At 36.5% G+C, this 25721-nt stretch overlaps 1 protein-coding gene across 11 annotated transcripts in view; it reads right to left on the bottom strand.

Annotated features, from left to right (window-relative positions):
• LOC309484925 (adhesion G protein-coupled receptor L3) overlaps positions 1-25721 on the bottom strand; it is a 326392-nt gene that overhangs the window by 183267 nt on the left and 117404 nt on the right. For all 11 annotated transcript variants that reach the window (XM_082151409.1, XM_082151416.1, XM_082151415.1 and 8 more), the window contains one exon: positions 6166-6379. In XM_082151409.1, coding sequence (XP_082007535.1) covers positions 6166-6379 — 214 coding nt within the window. The remainder of the gene's footprint in view (positions 1-6165; positions 6380-25721) is intronic.

Raw genomic sequence — 25721 nt, 5'->3', positions numbered from 1 at the left:
AGCTGGGACCACAGTCTCAAAGAAAACCATTAGTAACACTACGCCGTCATGGATTAAAATCCTGCAGCGCGCGCAATGTCCCCCTGCTCAAGCCAGCACATGTCCAGGCCCATCTGAAGTTTGCCAATGACCATCTGGATGATCCAGAGGAGGAATGGGAGAAGGTCATGTGGTCTGATGAGACAAAAATAGAGCTTTTTAGTCTAAACTCCACTCGCCGTGTTTGGAGGAAGAAGAAGGATGAGTACAACCCCAGGAACACCATCCCAACCATGAAGCATGGAGGTGGAAACATCATTCTTTGGGGATGCTTTTCTGCAAAGGGGACAGGACAACTGCACCATATTGAGGGGAGGATGGATGGGGCCATGTATCGCGAGATCTTGGCCAACAACCTCCTTCCCTCAGTAAGAGCATTGAAGATGGGTCGTGGCTGGGTCTTCCAGCATGACAACGACCCGAAACACACAGCCAGGGCAACTAAGGAGTGGCTCCGTAAGAAGCATCTCAAGGTCCTGGAGTGGCCTAGCCAGTCTCCAGACCTGAACCCAATAGAAAATCTTTGGAGGGAGCTGAAAGTCCGTATTGCCCAGCGACAGCCCCGAAACCTGAAGGATCTGGAGAAGGTCTGTATGGAGGAGTGGGCCAAAATCCCTGCTGCAGTGTGTGCAAACCTGGTCAAGAACTACAGGAAACATATGATCTCTGTAATTGCAAACAAAGGTTTCTGTTCCAAATATTAAGTTCTGCTTTTCTGATGTATCAAACACTTATGTCATGCAATCAAATGCAAATGAATAACTTAAAAATCATACAATGTGATTTTCTGGATTTTTGTTTTAGATTCCGTCACTCACAGTTGAAGTTTACCTATGATAAAAATTACAGACTTCTACATACTTTGTAAGTGGGAAAACCTGCAAAATCTGCAGTGGATCAAATACTTGTTCTCCCCACTGTATATGTAAGGGATAATGTAGAGTGAGGCGGTTGTTATAGTGAAAACAACCCCGACAGGCTGATCAGGATCCCGACGCGAAGCGGAGGGGTCTTGAAGCAGCCTGAAGGGGTTGTATTCGCTATAACAACTGCCTCGCTCTACATTATCCCACTTATTACATGGCTACCTACCAAATAAATCGATAATTTGACACAAAATATTGATTTAAAAAGTAGTTTATTTATTTTAAAACGATTGTATTGCTTCCGCTATATATATATATATATATATATATATATATATATATATATATAAACATAATAGAAACAATGAGTTTGCTTTAAATGGCTGTTGCCTTTGGATAGTAGCTGTGTGTGCATGTCTGCGTGAGATGACTGAAGCTGCACCAGCGAGCAGACAGGTGGCTTGCGGCCCGGAAAAGCAGATCTATTCCCACGAGGGCAAAATTCCACACAACGAAGAGTAGCGCTTCCGAATTGAGCTATCAGGTTACTCGTGCAAGAACCTTGTGCGTTCAGAACCCAAGGACCTCTGCCAGTCACAGAGCACACAACGACAGACAAAGGGAAAATTCAGCCCACAAGCAATGATAATATTACACAGATGTGGGCAAAAGCAAATCTTATTTGCCATTTAAAAAAATAAAAATCAGTTGGATAACGCTGCCCTCAGAATGCGGTTTGTTACGTAAACTCCGGAAAATCTGATCTTAAGCGCTTGACAATAACCAGACAAACAGAAAGACAAAAGCACAAAAGCAGCACTATAGAGGATACCAGAACTGACATATGTCTAGTCTGAGAAACATTTTCCAGCAGTTAAAATCAGTTCAATTCTATTCCATTAAACTCAATTTTATTCAATTATATTCATTATACCTGCATGACAACATTTAGAATTGTGAAAGCAATAACAGAAAATATAGAAAACAATCAAATATATGACAAATTTTGGTATTGTGGATAGAAATGATAGAAATCAATAAAATGCATTGTTTATTTTTTGATAATACTTGTTTCTAATTGTTTGGCCATTAAAATCCCACTATTACTGAGCACAGTAAGCAAACAATAAAATGTACCTTATTTAAAAGAGATTTTGCCATTCAAACTCAGCCCAGATTTTCCGGGAACATTTATGTTGTTGCCTGATCTGCATATAGTATTTTCTTTAGTGAATCAGATACCTAATCATGCGCAAAAAAAGCATGTGCAAATAAAGGCCAATGTCCATAGATGTAGTTCATTCTAGGGTATTCTTGTATGTTAAATGAAATAGTGAAATATTTTATGTTCTCTCTCTCTCTCTCTCTCTCTCTCTCTCTCTCTCTCTCTCTCTCTCTCTCTCTCTCTCTCTCTCTCTCTCTCTCTCGGTTTCTTTCTAATAGGCTTACTGGGTAAGTGGGATCCAAGGGTTTGAGTTTGTTTCCTCTCTGGAGGTGAGCTTTACCTCCTCTCATCTCTTTGCATGTTAATGAGGCTGGAAGACGCAGAAGAACAGCTCACGCTACAGGATTCCTCAAAACAATCCCTAACAACTCAATATACATACACTGTTCACTAGGGATAGGGATCACTAGCGATTTACAATATCGATTCCTCAATATTAAATGATCTTCATTTTGATGAACCTATATTGATTTATCCCAAGTTTTTTTCACCTGTTGATGCGTGAAAGAAACTTCATTAAACGTTATTTGTAACATCCAATAATCTACTCAAGCTCAAGCCCCTGCCCCTTTTGTCTCAAAATGTATTGTGCCCCTCTCTGATAAATGTAAATAATAATTATTAAAATAAATATTATAATAAATAACAATACACTTATACATCATTGCCACTAACAATAATAATACAAACAAATATAAAAAAAAATTTGGCGGAGGTGAAGTGGTAGTAGGCGGAGTTTCCTTTGCAGCACTATGTACACAGCAGTTCGCCGCGAGTCTTCAAACTGCACGGGCAGCAGGTAACATTAAGCTAATACGGAAAAGTTACATTTCTCCTACCATGCTACTGTAAAAGTTGCGGCAGCATGTGAGTTATGCTTAACAATCATAAAAGTATAACTCAATTTCAGCCACATTCTGAGTCTGACAATGTCATTCGTTTTTCTCCAAGGCCATAGCATTTACATTTACATTTATGCATTTGGCAGACGCTTTTATCCAAAGCGACTTACATTGCGTTATCCTATACATTTATACATAGGTATGTGCAATCCCCTGGGATCGAACCCACAACCTTGCGTTGTTAACGCAATGCTCTTACCACTGAGCTACAGGATAGCAAGTGTTATTAGCTTGGGGAAATACATCTAGTGAAAGGAAATTTTAAGTCTATGTCCAGCTCTAAATTGTAAGGAATTTATATCTTTGATTTCATAGTACACTTTACAATAAGGTTCATTTGTTTATTATTCATATTAACTAACATTAACTAATCATGAGCAAAACATTTGTTAGGCTACTGTAGGCCTATTTGTTAATCTTAGTTAATAATAATACAACTTTTAATTGTTTGTTCATGTTATGTCACAGTCAGTGCATTAACTAATGTAAACAAATACAACTTTTGATTTTAATAATGTTTTAGTAAATGCAGAAATTAATATTAACTAAGATTAATAAATGGTGTAGAAGTGCAGTTCATTATTAGTTCATGTTAACAAATTTAACTAATGAAACCTTATTGTAAAGTGTTACTGATTTCATGATAGCTAACACTTCAATGAATACATACATAACATTTATAACAACAACATAATTAAACATGAATTCCTCGTAATTACCTACTTGATTCTCTGTTTTGTTTGGTAAAGTAAATAATATTTAGTAATATTATCATCATTTCCCTATTTTTGTTTGATGTGTTATGCATTCTAATTGTATCAACATCTTTTCATTGGTAATGAAGAGAGGCTCTATGACTTACTGCTGCTCTCCATCGAGCGAGATATTCCAAATAATTGTGAGGAAGTCATTAAAATATATAAAAACACAGCAGACAGACAGGTACTGCTTTAAATACAGGTGATTTTTTTTTTTTTTTAAGTGCCCTTTTTTGTCCTTCCGCCCCTGCCCTGGAGGAGGTCTGTGCATGCCACTGCCCTACATGATACATATTGAAACTCTAAATGGCACCTTCTACTGAAACTCTAGGCCTATGTGATACATTCCACTGAAACTCTACACACATGAAAATCTACAATATACTCTAAAACTCTACATAACACATTCTGCTGAAACTCTACTCGATACATTCCATTGAAACTCTACATGATAAATTCCAATAAAACTCTATGTGATACATTCCACTGATACTGTTCGAATGAAACTACTCTCAAATTCTACAACACACATTCTCCAAAACCTTACATAACACATATACATAACTCTATATGACACTCTAATGAAAATCTGCTTGCCACATTCTAGTGAAATTCTACAACATACTTAAAAAAAAAAAAAATCTAAGTCACACACTGTCCTAAAACACTGCAACATACTATACTAAAACTGTACATGAGACCATCTACTAAATCTCTACGTAACTCTATTCAATCTTTACGACTTTACTAAAATTCTATGACACCTTAATCAAACTCTGTACAACATCCATTGTAACTCTATCAGACCCTCTACTTAAACATTCTCTATTCAAATTCCCCACACTTAACATGATTATGTGCGTGAGGTTAGAGGTTCGGTGTGGAGAAGAATACCATTGTTCTGCACTAGATGGACACAGTTACTGTTTGTTATCTTGCTGTGTTGCTGAGCAGCTGCTTTAATTTATTTCAGCAACAGAACTGAGGATACACAGAGGAACAATTACAGACACACCACGCTCTGATCCCGGTCTGTCTGACTCTTCCACTTTGCCGAGGTGTGATGAGCGTCAAGCCGCGTGAAATGTTGAGGAAAATGATAGGGAAGACCGGGAAAAAGAGAGAGCAGCACAGCAGGATTTAATAAGCCAAATCTGCATCAGTGTATCACACACACAGCGGTGCAGCAGAAGCTAATCCAAAGGTTTCAGGTTCAAACCCCTGAAGGCTTGATCATGGACCTGAGGATTTCTAAGGTATCCAATATCTAATTACCAACATCACTGCGTTCTTGAGTGGAGTGTTTAAACCCAGATTGCTCCAAGGGGATGTTCCCTGTTCTAATTGTACCATGAGACATTACTGGGTAAGAAACTAAACAACTAGCACACAGAAACAAAAGAGCCTTAATGCACACACACACTAGGCCCAAAAGATTTGACACAATATACAGAAGTACAAAAGTGGTTTCAGCTCCGCAACCCCGATTTCACACATTTGCTAAATGTGTCAGTGGACAATTCATAACTTAAGGCAAAAACCTACACAACGCACATCTAAAATTCAGCACAACCTATACTTTTAAAACTCTACATTGCAAAAACTCATCATAGCTGTGTTTGTGTACGTATACACTACATGTCAAAGGTTTGGAAAAATGTTATACTTTTTTTATGTTTTTGAAAGAAGTTTCTTATGCTCACAAAGGCTGCATTTATTTGATCAAAAATACAGTAAAAAAAAACCCTTCAAAATGTGAAATATTACCATTAAAAAAACTGACTTTTGAATATATTTTAAAATGTAATTGATTTATGTGGTGATGCAAAGCTGAATTTTCAGCAGCAGTTTATTTGATAAAAAAATACAGTAAATTCAGTAATATTGTGTATATAAATATACTATGTAATTTATTCCTGTGATGCAAAGCTGAATTTTCAGCATCAATACTCCAGTCTTCAGTGTCACATGATCCTTCAAAAATCATTCTAATATGCTGATTTGTTGCTCAATAAACATTTCTCATTATTGCCAATGTTTCCTGGTGCTTAATGTTTTTGTGGAAACAGTGGTGCACTACAATTTACAAGTTTGGGGTAAGATATATATATATATATATATATATATATATATATATATAAATCATTAAAAACTATATTCAGCAAAGACACATTATATTGATCAAAAGTGACAGTAAACACATTTAATGTAATGTAATGTAATGTACACATAATGTAATGTATTGTGGTTTCCACAAATCCTTTGTGAGCTTAAGACACTTCTTTTAGAACCATTAAAACATCTTAGTTATTATAAACTTCTGATCTGTAATATATAATGCATGCTTCTGGCCTAATTGTGTTTGTGTGTCTCACCTCTGGCTCATGATCTTGTACGCATCAGGCAAATAACAGCGGGTGTTCTCCATCTGCGCAGGGTCGGCATCGCAGATTTTGTCATCAGTTCGACCATAATTTGCGCTCTCAATCATGATGACGTCCGTGCCGGGACAGCGCAGCTCGATTGGGTAACTTTCACAAGACAACTCTCGCCGAACAACTGCCATGGGCACCGGAGCACGACTGAATGCTGCAAAAAGTGAGAAGAGACATTCAGTCAAATAAGAACTACAAGGTTATATGACAATTAATGCTTATTAAACTCAGAGATGAAATAAATACAAAAAACAAAAACAAAAAACCTGAGCAAAAATTAACTGAGAAATCTTTGTTACAAGAGATACAAACAAAAATAATAATTGGTGTTTCACAACAGGTCACAAGACATAAGAATCAGTGACATTTGTCATCGTTGACATCAAACCTTGAGATATGAGCTCTCAAATGAGATATGAAAGCTGTGTCAAAGAAGATCATTGGTCAAAAAGGACTTCTCATCACACAAAGCTAACGTATGGCTTGCAAAGACTTGGAATATAGCGCAAGTTGTATAGACTACTTTTATGGCGTAATTTTAAAATCATGACAGTCCCGGGTCACCATTCACTTTCAGTGTATGAAAAAGAGACATTCTGCTAAAATGATCATTTTGCATTACAAAAAAAAAAAAAAAGGAAAGTAAAACCATTACTATTCCTTAAACTGTTTGACAATAAAAAAGATTTTTGTGAGGCAAAAAATATTCAAACGGAATCCTTGATAGCATGCATTTATTTACACCCCTAAATATTGACATCACACAATGTTCAGATTAGTGATAGATCGATGTGGGTTTTAAAATAATTGATTTATAAATGATAGCATTTGCACCAGGCAAGGAACATTCATTTATGTGAATAAGTCACATTCCATATCTAAGGTAAATTGAATGTGGTTCAAATGGATTGCGGATAATTTAGTGGATAAGATGTAGGTGTTTGTGTGGAAATCCTATAGCGCACAAGAGTTTACTAGTTTAGTGAATTCGTCCTAGAGTCTTTTCTGATATTTCTGGATCGAGTGGCAGAACATATACAACACGATCAGAGATCATTTCTCTGCCCTAAATCTTTCCAGATCAGAGTCTTTAGTCCCGGCTGATGGAGTAAAGCTAAGCTTGTCTTCAGCTCAACCCCATGGGTTTATCTTTGGGACAGTAAAACCTGGATTGTGTGGTCACTGAAGTATTTCGGTGTGGATTTGCTCTGGACGACTGTCACGATGGAAGAGCTGTGAGACTCCTGGCAGAGACAGCAACATTTTGATTTAAAGTCTTAGGACATTTGATGGATTCCACAAGTATGTCTGATATACCCTGAATCTAAGTGAGAGAACCAAAAAAATTGATAAAAATACTAATAAATCACCACCTTATCTCATAGTGGTCACCATATACTATAAATAAAAGTTTGTATGTCTTTATTTTTACAATTCACCAACATGAATAAGAATAGACTGGATTCGAAAACTTTGTGAACAAGAAGGTTGTTAAAGAGGTTTCCTCACCTCTTCATCTCATTATTTGATAACATGAAAGAACTGTGGAAATAAGTCAGATTCTTGGTCCTGATGCAAACACCAGTTATAAACCAGGGTGGCATGAAAACCTGATCTCCACAATTAAGGCTCTGACACACACAGATCCACCATTCACTGCCCACCGCACGTCATTGGGTTTGATTTTAATTGGCTTCCAGCTTCCGTACTGCACCTTTTGTGTGAATCTCTGCGTTTAAGCGGAGTGTGATTGTTGTCACACTCGTGTGAACAAACACTCGCCCGCTGATAACAGATCATTAACCATGAGACGGGACGCAGCGGAGCTCTCACACACACTCACGCTTCTCCTATCCTGTTTACTTTCACTTCATACGACATACCGCTGGAGAGACAGACAGACAGACAGACAGAGACAGTGTTCGATCTGATGATAAAACAGACAAAAGAAACCCAGACTTATACAGAAGGAGTAACCCAAGTGATATACTGAATAGAGGTTATAATATGTAGGTTAAACCAGCCAGAACAAACTAGCAATTACCATATAGCAACCTAACCTTACTTTCGCTCTCTCCCTCCCTCTCCCTCTCTCTCTCACTATATATATATATATATATATATATATATATATATATATATATATATATATATATATATATATATATATATATATATATATATATGTGATACAGCAGTACAAAATGTATCGACAAGTAACAACAACACAGTAAACAAGTGAAAATGGACTAAAGTAATATAAAATTAATTAAAATATAAAATAAAATACAATAACACACGTGTGTGTGTGTGTGTGTGTGTGTGTGTGTGTGTGTGTGTGTGTGTGTGTGATGAAAGGATTGTGTGTTTGTGGTCCTTTTCTCTCCTCTTCCACACCCTGACACCTGGACTGCTCTGACATTTAAAAGTCATCATTAACATCAAAACACAAGCCCATGGGGCTCAAACACACACACACACACACACACACACATTCCAAGGGGCCTGGTCAGTGTAATCTCACAAAAGAGAGAAAATCTGCCTAAACACACAGGTCAGAAACATCAGGGTGACGGATTAACCATGCTGAGCTTGTGTGTGTGTGTGTGTGTGTGTGTGTGTGTGTGTGTGTGTGTGTGTGTGTGTGTGTGTGTGTGTGTGTGTGTGTGTGTGTGTGTGTGTGTGTGTGTGTGTGTGTGTGTGTGTGTGTGTGTGTGTGTGTGTGTGTGTGTGTGGACAGATTGTCATCAGCAGTCAGATAACACTGTTTAAAGAGTTTCTCTGCATTGTCTTATGAGTGACAGACAAAGACAATTAAGTTCTTACCTTTTTTATACCTTTACACACAATAACAAATGAAGAACTCAACCTGACATTACACAAGGTAACAAAACATTCTCACAAACCTTTCATCCTTTTACATTCTGTTAAGTTTAGTGGGAAGGTCCCATGGCTCCAAATAAAAACAATACAGTACCATAGTATAATATTAAAACAATATCGCACAAGCAAGAGTGTAACAGAATGTGACTGGGCCAAACAAGTATGTGGAACTTCTGTGTGAAACTACTTTCTTATGATTTTCTCACGAGTTCAAAAGATGCCTCCATTAAATATACAAAAATGCCATGTTATAAATAGCAACGAGGGTTGTTTCTGATATTGCTTATGCAACAGTTCGATAAACATAAACGTAATATTGAGTAACTTACATTTTAGACATACTATTGTTCATTTCTTGTTTTGCTACGCCAAAGAGTATGGAGCTTATAATATGACAAAACGATTTGAATTTGAATTGTGTAAATTTGAATTATTTGCAAGTGAAATCTAACAAAATTGAATTTTAGGTGGTAGTTTAAATAGTTCTGAATTTGATTTTTTTTAAACGAATATTGAACATTTGAAATTTAACAAACTGAAATGTTTTTATGGCTGAATTTTATAGACATGTATTTTCCAACAGCTAGTTTTTTTTTGTTCTGAATTCGTATACTGCAAATATTCAGTTTAAAAAAATACAGATTCAAGTTTTCAAGATGAAGAAATTCGGAACTTCAAATTCAGTTTTCTAAAATTCAAGTTCAAAAATTCAAGTTCAAAAATTCAAGTTCAAAAATTCAAGTTCTAAAATTCAAGTTCTAAAATTCAAGTTCTAAAATTCAAGTTCAAAAATTCAGATCTTACAGAAAGTAGGTCACAGGTCATCCACAGGGAAGAGTAAAGGATCTCAGATAAGTCGAACAGAGCATTTTGGCTGCACTGCAGTAGTTTTCTGCCAAACGCGGTGGTGGTTCAAGAGAATCCGTGTATCTTTCGTTCAGTCGTTTTTTTATTTAATATTAAGAGTAGAAAAATGAGAAAACAGCTTGAGTATTAGATTTCTAATATTCTAGTAATAATAGTCCGCTGTTGCACGGAGCTTACAAAAATTGTGTATTGCAACTATAGGCTATATTTCATTTCCTCATCAAACAACTAGACTAACGAATGGCTCGGCACAACAGAAGAGGCCAGAAAGGGCTTTTTCTCTGAGTAGACCAGCAGTTGGTCTGAATTTGCTATAGCCTATTTTCCGGACTGTATAGGCTAAGTCACGTTTTATGAAACACGCTGTGATTTATTCCAAAGTGACTCTGGCATATATAATGCATTTAACATTAAATAATATAAATGTTGACTTTCAAAAGTAGGCGCGCCAAGAAGGCTATTCTCTGTATTTTGGTTCATTTTTGGTGAGCGCCAGAAAGATCTAAAGAGACCGAGACGCGCTAAAGCAGCGCATCATGTTGTTTTATTTATTTTTCAATGGCATTATATTTTGTAGTCATTTTGAATGTACACAAATAAAAATATACATTTTACTGTTTCGAATTATGTCATATTATCTGTATAGTTATTTCCCAGCAGTGGAACAAATCCAAGTGATGGCGCTCGCGCATCGCGCTCTCACACAACATACTTTCAGACCTGACGTTACTTCATATCGCAGACTGCTCATTATCAAAATGAAACACAGTCAACCAAACATATAAAAAGTTATTCTGCCTAATTTTATTGGTCTGTTGTACAATATAAAGGGCAAGCTGTGCCGCACACAGTCCTACTCCAAACATTTCCCTTGCTGTGAAGACGCTGATTTAGCCTATACGTGTATTTTGGGATTCGACTGAAGTATGACGCCTTCTTTATATTAATCGTTAGCATCCACGTGTTACATTGCAAATATGAAAACTTTTGACTGAATGAGAGATGCGCGACCGTTTCGATTTAAATAATTTGTTTAGGCTTGGCGTTTAAAATAGGCTAAATGTTGTTTGTAATAAAGGGCACAATATAGCCTCTTTTATAGGCTATGTAGCCTATATTATTTTATTAGGCCTATACATGGCTACTTATTTTTCATTCTTGTTGTTTTTTCTTGGTGGAGACCATTTGGGCAAAAAACAAACAAAAAAAACAAAAAAAAAACATATTGTGTTCATTACCCCCACCCACATTTGGGCTTAATCACTGTTATAATTAGGGGTTCCTTGGAAATGTATTTAGGTGTAGACAAAATCAGTTATGTTTATTTCATAAATATGAACGCATCTCCCGGACACTAGCCGTTAGTCTACTTCCTTGGCCTATTTTTTTAGCTGGCCAATTCTCAAAATCTGTGTGGAAAAGCTGCGGAGCTTTTTTTTTTTTATTCTTTTTTATTCTTATTTATTTTGGAAGTTTAGTTGCCATAGAAAATAACACAGTTTTGTTTAACATCAATTGATACTCAATATTAATGGAATAAATAAATGTAATGTCAGAGAATGCACAAAGCGCATCCTATTGAGATGTAAATTACAATACATTTTAATTTAAATAAAACACAAAAGGCCTAGCTACATCATAAAACTCAGAAGATGATGTATTTTAATATATTATATTATAATACAAATAAAAAGGCGTCATACTTCAGTCGAGTCCCAAAATACACGTAGCCTAGGCTATAGGCTAAATCAGCGTCTTCAAGGGAAATGTTTGGACTGTAGGCTACTGTGTGCGGCACAGCTTGCCCTTTATATTGTACAACAGACCAATTAAATTAGGCAGAATACCTTTTTATATGTTTGTTTGACTATGTTTCATTTTGATAATGAGCAGTCTGCGATATGAAGCAACGCCAGGTCTGATAGTAGGCTATGTTGTGTGAGAGCGCGATGCGCGAGCGCCATCACTTGGATTTGTTCCACTGCTGGGAAATAACTATACAGATAATATGACATAATTCGAAACAGTAAAATGTATATTTTTATTTGTGTACATTCAAAATGACTACAAAATATAATGCCATTGAAAAATAAATAAAACAACATGATGCGCTGCTTTAGCGCGTCTCGGTCTCTTTAGATCTTTCTGGCGCTCACCAAAAATGAACCAAAATACAGAGAATAGCCTTCTTGGCGCGCCTACTTTTGAAAGTCAACATTTATATTATTTAATGTTAAATGCATTATATATGCCAGACAGTGGCGGTTCTAGAGGGGGGGCCGGGGGGGCCAGTGCCCCCGTATCACCAAGCTTGGCCCCCCCTCTGGCCCCCCTAAATTTGGAATCGTAAAATCACACCAAACAACTGCGCATTTTATCAGTTGCGGCGCCTTCATCTATAGGCTACACTGCAGCACGACGTATATTCACATCAAATGTTAACGCAGAGGAACGGGACACTGCAGTTCACAAAAGTTCATTATTTGCATGTGCTTTAAAGCCTTGCCGGTTAAAGCCTTGCCGGTTAAACATGTCATTCGCTGCTGATGCGCTGTTCAAATATGTGCTTTACTGAGCGCGTACACTCGACGCGCACATGCACTAAAAGCCTGTTACTGGACTAAGTTATCTTTTGAGTCTTATATTGCGCTAATACTGTCAAATACAGACAATGTTTACATAAACAAAGTTGGTTATGTCTAAAGTGAAAGCAAACAGAGAAAATTAATTAAAATCTGCTTGTCATATGCGTGTATATTAGACGCGTCGCGTGCAGTTCTTAAAGAGACAGTAGCCCTAATAATAAACATGCTGCCGCTTGTCCTTAAAGAGATAGTTCACCCAAAACCAAACAGTTGCTGGTCTCCATTGACTTCCATACATAGTAGGAAAAAAATATACTATGGAAGTCACAGGGGTACATCAACTGTTTGGTTACTCACATTCTTTCAAATAACGTTTATTTTCAACAGAAGAAAGAAACTTATTCAGGTTTAAAACAACTTAAGAGAGTAAATTATGACTTTTTGGGGGGAGAACTATCCCTTTAATGTTAATAAAACAACAAAACACACAGAGGAAATCATTCACTGCTCTTGACTGAGAACTTTAAGTCTGTTGTGTTTTATTTTCATATTTGTTCATTTAATTACTTTCTTCAATTCTACTGTTAAATACACCTATAGCTGAAAAAATAAAGCACTGTTTATTTCATTTGTATATTAAGTTGTGTATGTGTAATATGTATCTCTGTTCTTAATTTTTATAACAAAGAAAATAGTGACAAAGATTTCTATTTTCGCCACTTTGGCCTAAATGTCTGCCATTCTTTTTTATTTTATATTTTGTTACCTAGGCTATATTTTGTTACCTAGCCTATAAGGCTTTGCTTTTAAAATAGGGACATTAGTTTGGCTGTAATGCTCAATCACATGCAAAATAGTAAAACCAACATGAAATAAGAATCGTGATAAAATCGTGATTTTCCTTTAAAAAAAAAAAATTGTGATATGATATTATTGCCATATCGCCCACCCCAGGTGTAAAAAAGTGCCTAGATGTGCTTAGATGCTAAAAATGTGTTATTATTGATCATTATATCACACTACAATTAAACATAATGAAACATTCATTTGAATTGAAATTGTTTTATTAGCTTAGCTAATATAATTTATTAGCTTTTTCTAGAGATTGCAGTCATGCATGACATGGTGAAAAATGACTTGAAATAATACTGAAAATAGGTTAAGATGAATGTTAAAGGTGTGCCCCCTAAAAGCACAAGTGGCCCCTGCCTGGCCCCCCCATTTACTGTGGTCTAGAACCGCCACTGATGCCAGAGTCACTTTGGAATAAATCACAGCGTGTTTCATAAAACGTGACTTAGCCTATACAGTCCGGAAAATAGGCTATAGCAAATTCAGACCAACTGCTGGTCTACTCAGAGAAAAAGCCCTTTCTGGCCTCTTCTGTTGTGCCGAGCCATTCGTTAGTCTAGTTGTTTGATGAGGAAATGAAATATAGCCTATAGTTGCAATACACAATTTTTGTAAGCTCCGTGCAACAGCGGACTATTATTACTAGAATATTAGAAATCTAATACTCAAGCTGTTTTCTCATTTTTCTACTCTTAATATTAAATAAAAAAACGACTGAACGAAAGATACACGGATTCTCTTGAACCACCACCGCGTTTGGCAGAAAACTACTGCAGTGCAGCCAAAATGCTCTGTTCGACTTATCTGAGATCCTTTACTCTTCCCTGTGGATGACCTGTGACCTACTTTCTGTAAGATCTGAATTTTTGAACTTGAATTTTTGAACTTGAATTTTAGAACTTGAATTTTAGAACTTGAATTTTTGAACTTGAATTTTTGAACTTGAATTTTTGAACTTGAATTTTAGAAAACTGAATTTGAAGTTCCGAATTTCTTCATCTTGAAAACTTGAATCTGTATTTTTTTAAACTGAATATTTGCAGTATACGAATTCAGAACAAAAAAAAACTAGCTGTTGGAAAATACATGTCTATAAAATTCAGCCATAAAAACATTTCAGTTTGTTAAATTTCAAATGTTCAATATTCGTTTAAAAAAAAATCAAATTCAGAACTATTTAAACTACCACCTAAAATTCAATTTTGTTAGATTTCACTTGCAAATAATTCAAATTTACACAATTCAAATTCAAATCGTTTTGTCATATTATAAGCTCCATAAAAGAGAGTAGTTCCAAACAAAGTCATATCTGAGCCAGTGTGTTTTGATCTCTAATAGATTCAGTGTTTTTGAACAAATCGTGAATGATTCAATGACTCATTCGTAAAGAGAAATTCCAGAAAGAATCCGCATTTTCAAACAAATGGGTTGAATGAATGGTTCATTGACTCGTGGTTCAAAGACATTTGTTTGCCGCCACCTACTGATGTCACCATAAAAACTGCAGAAAAGAGTATTATATTAATTATATTATATTATATTATATTATATTATATTATATTATATTATATTATATTATATTAATTATATTGTATTATATTGTATTATATTGTATTATATTATATTATATTATATTATCAATTTTCTATTTAATCTCTTTCATACAAAATATTTTTTGTATTGCAACATTCTGTTTATATTGGGGATGGTTATTTCTCCTAGTGGAAAGATGCCGCTTAATGAATTAATCTTAATAAAATAATGATTCATAATAGAATAATGATGATAAAATTCACTAAAATAGTGTAAAACTTGCATTAAATTCCCATGAGTTTTGTGATTGACTTTCAGTTGTTTATGATAACTGCATTTTTTTATTTTTAACTATGCTTGTTTGTGTAAACGTCTCCTAAAAGACAAAGAACGGCCTTGAGATTTGAATGTGGCTCAATGGAGGATTTGGCTTTCTGAGCCTCCATGCAGTGCATAACCGGAGAAATGTATATTTACAGTAGAAATTTCCATGACTTAACATTTTGTAACATTACATAGTACTCCATGACTTTTTAGACCTTTAAAAAGTTTAAAACTTTCCTCTGTGTGTGTTCATGCTTTTCTCGATTGTTCTCAAAGTAGCTTATGTTGAGCAGTGAAGCCAGACACTAATTACCGTTGTTTGGATTTCTTTCTCTTTCTTGCAATTGATTCTTTTACTGAAGCACGAAATAAGCATTGACAGAAAGAGCAAATTAATGCCATAACTTGGACACAGAGCGTGTCTGTGTGTGAGTGTGAGTGTGCATGTGCGTGTGCAGAACATCTGAGGTTGTCGGTTTGTGTTTGCTTGTTTGCAGGTGGCAAACACACAGTCCTGTGAGTCTTGAGCGATGGCGTCGGATGGTTTGACCAGCTCAGTCAATTAGCATCAGTCTGCATGATGAACGTCTCCACCTGTGTGCATTACACACTGATTCCCACAAACACTGTAAATGTAACAGCTTTGATCTATCAAAGATGTGTGAGCACAATTCTGTTTTGCATTTTCAAAACTTCTGAATAAAAAAATGTAGAGATAGCCACGAGATCCAAATGAATAAACACCGAGATGATGCGCTTAGTAAAAGGAGAGATTTCTGTCTGATGAAATGGTGTGTAACCTGCTGAAAGGATCGCTTCACCGGCAGAAGATTCTCTTAAATATGATTCCACATAAATGAGCCGAGTCCATGTGTAAGTGAAAATCAGGCTGTAAATCCATCAAACAAGACTAGGTTCTTTGAAGATGTGAGTGTTTCTTGCTTGTGCAAAACTCCGCCATGATGATCCAGTGTGTTGAAAGGCTGCCAGGGTGTTGCTATGCATTCAGAGGGGGTTCTGGGTAGTTGCTAGGGCGTCTCTAAGGTGTTCTGGGCAGTAATGGCACACTTTGATATTCTTGTGCGGGGCAAATTACATTTAATTTTGCCAACCGCTTGACCACCCTTAAATCTCATTGGTCCAAAATCCCTCTCCTTGTAATTGTATTGTTTAGATGCCTTGAAGTCAATGAAGATTCTCATAATACAATGTGGTTCTTTTACCGAATCACTGTAAAACGATACTGTTATGAATAGAATGTTCAAAAGAACGGGTGCTAAATAGGTTTCACTTTCATTATTCTAAATATATTATCTTATACTACCATTCAAAAGTTTGGGGTCAGTTTAAAAAAAAAAAATAATACTTATATAAATTTAGTGTAAATTCAGCCTTAAATAGTTCAAAAGGGACAGTAAAGACATTTATAATGTTACAAAAAAAGTATATTTCAACTTGGAACTTTTGAACTTTCTATTCAATAAAAATTCCTGAAAATGCTCCAGGTTTTGACAAAAATATGAAGCAGCACAACGATTTTCAAGATTGATAATAAGAAATGTTTCTTGAGCAGAAAATCATCATATTAGAATGATTTCTGAAGGATCATGTGACACTGAAGATGAGTAATAATGCTGAAAATGTAGCTTTGCATCACAGGAATAAATAGAATTGTATGATATATTACAACAGAAAATAGTTATTTTTAAATTGCAATAACATTTGCTGTTTTTTTATTCAAATAAATGCAGCCTTGATGAGCAGAAGAGACTTTCAAAAACAGTGGTTAAACAGTGGTGTTTATTTCTGTGATTTTGGAGGAAAGACTAATCCTGAATTTTCCCAGTTTCACCCAATACTGATGCTCGGCACGCAGTAATAATCTCATATGTGTGGCACATAGCATTACAGCAACATTGTTCAACAGTGTGTGCGATCTCTGAACGCTCAGGGCTCATATCTGCCAATGCACTGTTTAGCAATTTCCCCTTCTTTCTTCCTGTGCAGTTGCCCTTACATCCTCCCTCTCCCTCTCCCTCTCTCTGCCCTTTGCAAATCCCTTTTGCCACCATATTACTGCAGGAATGCCGTCAACTAAAACACACAGACAAACTCATGTAATGCTCTGAGGCTGTTGTGATTTTAACGGCTCTTGACAAAACATAGGGTTTAATTGAGGTCAAACAAACAACAGGAAAAGATGTTGTTTTTTCTTCCTTTTTCCAAGAGCTGCCGGACAAAAAGAAAGAAAGTGAGAGTGAGATTCATTCTGTAGACGCAAACAACGGAAGCGCCATAAGTGAGTCAAATTAAGCCTCAGACACTAATTACGCCACACTGAAGCATATTGGCTAACCGCAAAACCCACTAAAGCTTAGACACTTGCATATAATAGTGTTTAGCAGTAAGAGCACTGATTCCTCAGGCCGCACACACATGATTGTTTTGTCTGAAAACGGCATGACTTATTAATAAATCACACACCCACACACACAGTCCATTGTGCCATGTTTGTTGTCTGAACAAAAACATATATTGTGATCAATGTTGTCCAATTCACAAACACGTCTCTGCTTACATACACATACATACATAAATACATACATTAATTAAAGTTGAGGTAGGCCTGCTTACATTTATAAAAGTAAACTGAAAGGTTAATAGATAACTAAAGGACAGAACACAGACACACACAAATTGCCCTTCCACAATTTTTTAATACATGTGGTCAGAAAAGTATCATATAAAATCAAAAAATTGTTTACGGCAAGAAGTCAGTCCATTTTGCAGACATTCGGCTAGAGTAGCTGCCAGGTTGATTGATCATGTGAGCTCAACTGCCTTCACTTCAGATTTGCATGAAGTCAAACTGTTTAAATAGTCACTGGCCACGCCCACATCCTGATGTCAACAGTCGCTGTCACTAACATCAGACGGATACATTCAGGTCAGTTTGTTGCTGCTGGTGATGTGACTAGAGCTTGACTTTGTGATATGCTCATGTTTACTTTAACCTCCACTTTGATGGATGAGTAAGTTGTCACAAGAAAAAAAATTAAGGCAAGTAATTTTTTTCAAGGCCACGGCTGTTATTTTAGTATCACTAGGATACTATTTATAGTTTTGTCAAGATTTTGAACCAGCCTTTATTTCTACATTTTCTGTTATTTCTAAATTAAAGTGGTTTTTTTTTGTCATTTTTATAAGCCATTTTATTTTTTTAAGGTTTTAGATTCATTTTAGTTATTTTAGTACTTCAACTTAAATGGTAACTCTCGCCAAAATGCAACCTAGGGTCTTTTTGTTAATCTACCCGAGGCAAACTTTCATTTAAAAACATAATTATAATGGAAACGCCACTTTTAAGTTTGACCGTATTTTCGTTTTCGGTCAAATTGCCTTTTGAATGGGAGTGCTGGGAGCACTTCTTTGATAGCATTAAAAAATCGCTATTTTTAAAACACTGAGAAGGCTCGACACAACATGAAACTTTACTCAAAATATCACCAGGGGCTCTACACATGAACTCGAGCATTGAGAACATTGTTTGTGTACACAGAGTTTACTAAAAAGAAAGATTTTGAACAATTCACCGTAGCTGTGTCCACCGGCATTTTGACAGTCAAAAATTGTCGATCTCCGAATGCAACGTAACAGGGAGGAGAGTAAAGATGGAAAGCTCCTAAAGCTTAGTTCAGTAAATTCACGGATAATTTGTTGTTTTGTCGTCAGTGAAAATCAATATTGACCTTGTATTTGAAAAAGGATCCTCATATAAGAAGCAATACTCAAATTCAGTTCTGAGTCAGTTCATTCAAAACGAAAATACGGTCAAACTTAAAGGGATAGTTCACTTTGAAATTAATTTTTGGTATGTTTTAGCTTACCTCAAGGGCATCCAAGATGTAGGTGTCTTTTTTTCCGCAGTAGTTTCAATTTTGATATTTTTAGGTCAAACCGTTCTTGTCTGTCAGTCATATAATGCAGGTCTATGGTCACTGTCTCAAAGAGCATGCACAGAGTCCAAATTAAAACAATTCCCCGTCGTCCAAATTAAACAATTCCCCATCGTAAGTACACATTGATGGCCTAAGACACGAAACGAGCGGTTTGAGTGAGAAAAAGAACAGTATTTATATCGTTTTTAACTCTTATACACAGCCATGTCCAAGTGATCTGATCTGACGTGTACGCAGACTGGTGCATAGATATATACACACTAGATGTTGCCTTGTCTACGGCAGTTCATTGGAACAAATGTCTTTAAGGCGACATCTAGTGTATTAGATTAGTGGCGTTTCCATTCTAATTATGCTTTTAAACGAAAGTTTGCCTCAGGTAGATTAACAAAAAGACCCTAGGTTGCATTTTGGCGAGAGTTACCCTTTAAATGACAATGAGCAATGTTGCCTAACTAACTAAAATAAAATACATTATTATTATTTATTTATTTCAATTAATTTTCCTTTTATTTCAAGTAATGAAAATATATATTTTTAAGGTTTTAGTTTTAGTTAAAGGTAGGCAATGTTTTTTTCATACACACTTTTTGTTATACTCATTGAAACTCTCTTTATACTGACAGCAATCAATAATAGAAGGCATCTAAATATATATATAAAAAATGTACATATATCTTATGTGAAAGTCTCAACACTTTGAGGCATGAGGTAATTTAACGGCATCTCGTGACACTTTGCAGACTCTGCTGTGTGCGTTCATGTGTTTTGAAGGAGGAGTGGCATTGGATACACTCTGAAGGGAGGGTGGGATCGTATGCTTTCAAAGCTAGCTTGCAATTGCTAGCCTCTCCAAAATTGCCCACCCTACCTTTAATGATAATAACCCTGGGCCACAGGTCTACAAATTCTCCATTGTACCAACATCAACATTTCATTTTCTTTCATTTTGAACACACACACACACACACACACACACACACACACACACACACACAGAATAAAAGTAACTATAACCTGATGTAAACTTCAATAGTTGGGCAGAAGATAAAAATTATAATTGCATGTGTGATGTGGGATTTCTGAGAAACATCTTTGCCCTGTTTGTTCTGGCTGGCTGATCACGCCGCTGGTATTTTTACCCTTCCTCACATCCCTGCTGCAACAAAGACATGAATTAATACAAATTACATCTCAAAGCCCCTGTATTTACTTACATAATGAAGAACAGAAATTATTCCGACACGTAAATTAAAAATGATTTCATGCGTACATGCATCTCTTTTCTCTCAACTCTTGAGCTGCTAACGGGCTGATTTAACGGCTGCTGTTTGAAATCTCCCCAGCACGTCAGAGTGCCACTGACAAGCCAATCTGACCCATTTAGAAAACAAAGACAGATAAATATAAATCGCTCTGTGTATTTCCTGTAGAGATGAGAGAAAGTGAATCCCCGGAGAAAGCGAAAGATGAAGGCTTGAGGAGAGAAATAGGGCTGGTTTGGTGGGGGTTGACTACTAGCTATATCCCACCTGATAAAAAAAAAAGACAAATGAAAGGAGAACAAAAAGCCAAGGCAAAAAAACACAAAAAAAACACACATGGTAGTCGTTTCCCTGTAGATTTCCAAATGAAAAGAAAAATGCATGCCGTCCAGCGACAAAACAAAAATAACACTCCACTGAGCCTATGAAACCGTAGAATGCTTGGGTGTTTTAGGCTGGGTGCAGTTGTGGGTCACCTATTTTGAATCACTTAGTTGCAAGGGGTTTTAATCTGCCTTGCATTCCCATCTTCACCTTAGGTGGATGGAAGTGCTGTTCTTTAAAGGAATAGCTTGGTACATGAGGCGACTTTCAAATGTAATCACATGGAACTTTTAGTGTTCATTAGAAAATCATGTACCTACATTTTTTTCAAAAAAGTACCAATGCATACAATTCACTGCAGTTTACATCTGAAATTAACACTAGTGGTACAAATTATGATTACGGGGCAGATTATTGATTAATTAAGACTTAATTTCATGTGGCATCTTAAACTATACTATGCAATGACTTCAAAACACATTTACCATAATACAAGTTTTGTAAACTGATACATTTTGATGTCTGCATCACATAACCAGCTCAATATGTTTGTTTTTAACTTAATTATGTAACTTGCTCGTCAGCTCACCTGGTCCAGCATTTGCGATACATGAAACACAAGTCACGATAAAAGAGATCAAAGAAGCAGCTAAAATTGCAAGGTTACATCAGCAAATGAATTTTTATCTCATGTTTGCTTTTGATAATGCTATCAGTTTGGTTTAATGTAGATTCTGCGTTATTTTTAAAAGCAATAAAGTACTAACCTTTTTGTGCCGCTCGCCGGACATTTCGTTTCCAAACTGCGGCGATACGTAAAACAGCCAGCATAATAAAAAGTTTACAGATTCACCTTAATCTGCTTCAGGCTGCATCTACATTAAAGGACAAGTTCGGTATTTTACACTTAAAGCCCTGTTTTCAGATTGTTTCTGATGAAATAGAACGGTTAAGATTGAAATTTGGACATATGCTGCTGTCCCGAGAATTTTCGGTTTCTGTGGTAGCACCCCCCCACCTCCACAATGTCTGCATATGTGCACTGGAACAATCCTTCCTAAAACGCATTAAACTTTCGTTTACGAAGACGTGAAACTCACCGAGTGGTCAGGGGTGTTCACTGATATGCTCACACAAAAATCGCTGCAAAAGATGCTTTCCAACAGGTTTTATCGTAGTTTTTGTCCAACTCCATTGACTTGTATTGGATGTGCTGTGAGGTACGGTATTACTCCGCCGCCGGAAACGGAAATGGGGTTGTTTGTGGGCTGGACTGTCTATTATTTAAGCTCTCAACAGAAGAATGTATGGGTGTGAGGCGTTTGGAAAAATAGGTCTACAGTTTTTCAACGAATGGTAAAAAACCTGTTGGAAAGCATCTTTTGCAGCGATTTTTGTGAGAGCATATCAGTGAACACCCCTGACCACTCGGTGAGTTTCACGTCTTTGTAAACGAAAGTGTAATGCGTTTTAGGAAGGACTGTTCCAGTGCACCTATGCAACCATTGTGGAGGTGGGGGGGTGCTACCACAGAAACCGAAAATTCTCGGGCCAGCATGTGTCCAAATTTCAATCTTAACCGTTCTATCTCATCAAAAACAATCTGAAAACAGGCCTTTAAGTGTAAAATACCGAACTTGTCCTTTATTCCGGATACATTTGAAAACGGCGTTTTTATTTAAAAGCACTCTCCGTCAGTGTGGATGAGAAACTTTTGGAAAACGTCTGAAAACGCTAAATTCATCTTACCGCAAATGCGTGAAACCTCACAAAAGCTCACTGAGATGATACAGACGGAAAAAATTAATAATAAAGTTATCACGCAATTCTTCTGACAGGATCATTTTATTTAGCAAAATATCTCACCATTCACTGATGCGTGCGTCCAGGTCGCAACTCAGTCACCATATGTTTGCTCTAAAACGCAACTCTGCTCTTGTATTGCCGCAGGATCAGCAAATGTGATATGAAGAGTGTGCAAAGTAACATATTTTAGCAACAGTGTGAAAGTGAATAGCACATAACAGGCACAATACCGGTATAAACATAAATATCTATTGGTACAAAATGCGTCACATGACTAAACTTACGTGATCATTTTTAAATACCTCCGTTTTGACAGTCCACACTACAAGACAGCGTTTTCAAAAAGCTTAGTTTTCATTAATAAAAATGCCGTCTCAGCGTGGACGGAAGGCCAAAACGGAGAGAAAAATATGCGTTTTCAAATGAAACCGTATTAGTGTGGACAAGGCCTCAGGTAAAACCGAACATGTTTTTATCTTAACTCGCTGGACAATTCATTTTGAAAGTGTTGCGGAATGTGCAAGAAGCAACGTTTTCCAAGGAGCCTGGGTTGTTTAGTGTTCTGTGCAAGAAACACTAAAGTCATAAGGGTTTGGAGTAAGTCTGGATAGAATTTTAATATCTGGCCGAACATACCTTTAAGTTAACTTCCCATGGTGCCATGTGACCGTGCCAGAGCATGAGGTGTTTCCTGTTGCATTATGAGACTGGAGCAGCATGACCAATAACTTTGACAACACTGTATAACTGAAACATCTGGATCTGTTCTCCATCGCCAGGCATGTATAATCAAATATAAGCATTGAGTAATCAAATATACCGCAACTAGTCACGGTCACGCAACACTGATAAATGACCAACTGACTCTTCCTAATGAAGCCTGGTTACACCTCACATCCCATACAAACATTCACCAAAGAAATACACAGTTTGTGAAAAAAAATAAACGTGCCATTATTGTTGAGAATTATTTGATCAAAAATGACTGTAAAATTGTCATTTGTGTGATGTTAAAGCTTTTTCAGCTTCATTATTCCAGTCTTCAGTGTCACATGTTCCTTCATAAATCAACCTAATACACTGATTTGCTGCTCAAGAAACATTTCTAATGATTATTATTAATGTCGAAAACGGTTGTGCTGCATAAAAAAAACGTGATACATTTTTTCAGGATTTTTTGGTGAATACAAAGTTCATATGAAAACCAATTATTTGAAATAGAAATGGTAGTTTTACTGTGAAACCACCGGTTCTTAACACTGAAGTGTTTAAAGGGTAAAAACAAGTGTATTTACAGCTATTTTGATGGCACTTTGGCGTCATATAATCTCCAAAATGCAGCCAACCATTAGCTTATGAATGCAAATTTATCACAGCACACTGGATATTAATCATACACTTGAAATGTTTTGTCAGTCAATGTAAAATTTACTTTATGTTGTGCCATGTCTATATCAACGAGTATTGATCAAATCAAAGCAATTATTCAAAATGACTGAATAAACCTAACTGAGTTAAACCAATGAAAAGAATTTAAGCCTCTGATCATGTACTCATGAACTTTATACATTTACTTTATTAACATGTTCCTGGTCTTTGAGCAAAATTTCTTTGTAATCTGTCATCATAATGCAGTAAACATTTCAGATCCGGGATGACGGAGTGAAGCTGCGTCTTCACATTCAGAAGCGATGATTGATTTTTTTCAGGGGCTTGAATTCACAAATACGAATGACTCACAATGGAAATGAAGCATTATCTAGCGAAACAAACAAAAGAGCAGCTCGACTCTCTCCGGTTTCGCTGGGAATGAGATGGCAGAACTAAGCAAATTGCCGCTGAAAGGAACTCTGGGAGGGGCGGCGGAGATGCACACCTGTGGTTTCTCCACACAGGAACGCTTTTGTAGCGAGTATCTCAAGGAAGATCTTGAGTGATCTTCAAACACACTGCCAACAGTGCTGGAGGTCCATTCTTCACATTTCAACACGTTATTAAAATATCCAGCCTGTGAACTACACTTAATTTACCAACAATACAAAGAACAACACAAGAGAATCAAACTGGGTTCAGCCACACAGTTACCCATACAAATTTGTCATGAATGAGTGATGGTGTGCATTTCTTCCCCAGACGTCCAAACATCTCTCTGTTGTTGTTTGGAATGCGGTAAGTGATGTTCTCTTCGGTCTGGTATGTAAAAGCGTTCGGGTGGCTTTGTGTGGATGTGTGCTTGTTTAGTACTGAAGACTCCTAATGGCTCTTGCTTTGCCTGTGGCTCCACTGCAAGTCTTCAGAGCCTCATCTATCAACAGGTCAATTGACAAGCCCTTTCCTGTCTCTACGACTCAGAAGAACAAGTAAAAGAGGCAATGAAATAAAAAGTTAGGTTTCCCTGTGACATGAGAGGAAGAAACAGAGGAAACAGAAGGAATGTGAATTGTAGCATTACATGCCTTGTTCAAGATTCTGAAACTTTTAGTGTTGTTATTGCAAAATAAAACGAAACCTAAAATGATTAAGAATCGTTTTTATAAACTGAAATAGATCTGAAATAAAATAAAATAGCATATACATTTTTTTTTTATTAAGTCTTGGCATCTGAATTTGTAAGAGTGAGTAAAAGGTGGCTAATTCATACGAATTAGTGCAACCTCACTCGTGCGAATTCGTACGATTTGTCTAAATCCCAGTGATGGGTAGGTTTAGGCGGGGTCAGGTGTACATCATTCAAACGAATTCGTACGAATTGGGCAACTCGTAAAAAATGTACGATTTAGCAAAAATCTTACAAATTCGTACGAGTGTAGTCGTATGAATTTGTAAGAATTAGCCACCTTGTAAAATACGTACAAATTGCTGTGAGATTGTGTTGGACATTCTATATATTGCACATCTAACCGCAACCATATATCTCATCCATCTCATAATTACAAAAAAATGCAATTAGCCACAAACCCTTAACAAAGGCAAAGTGTGGTGGGTTTACAACATAGGGATAAAAAGTTATAGCTGTTCAATTGTGCAAATATGATAACAATAACAGTCCAGAGGGGCAACAGCAGTGCAGCTTCTGCATTACTAAAGGCTCACCTGCA

Source organism: Leuciscus leuciscus (genome assembly GCF_965113295.1).
Source record: "Leuciscus leuciscus genome assembly, chromosome: 2".
NCBI classification, from domain to species: domain Eukaryota; kingdom Metazoa; phylum Chordata; class Actinopteri; order Cypriniformes; family Leuciscidae; genus Leuciscus; species Leuciscus leuciscus.
The sequence above is the reverse complement of the archived record's forward strand: the minus strand, read 5'-3'. Positions and strand labels throughout refer to the sequence as shown.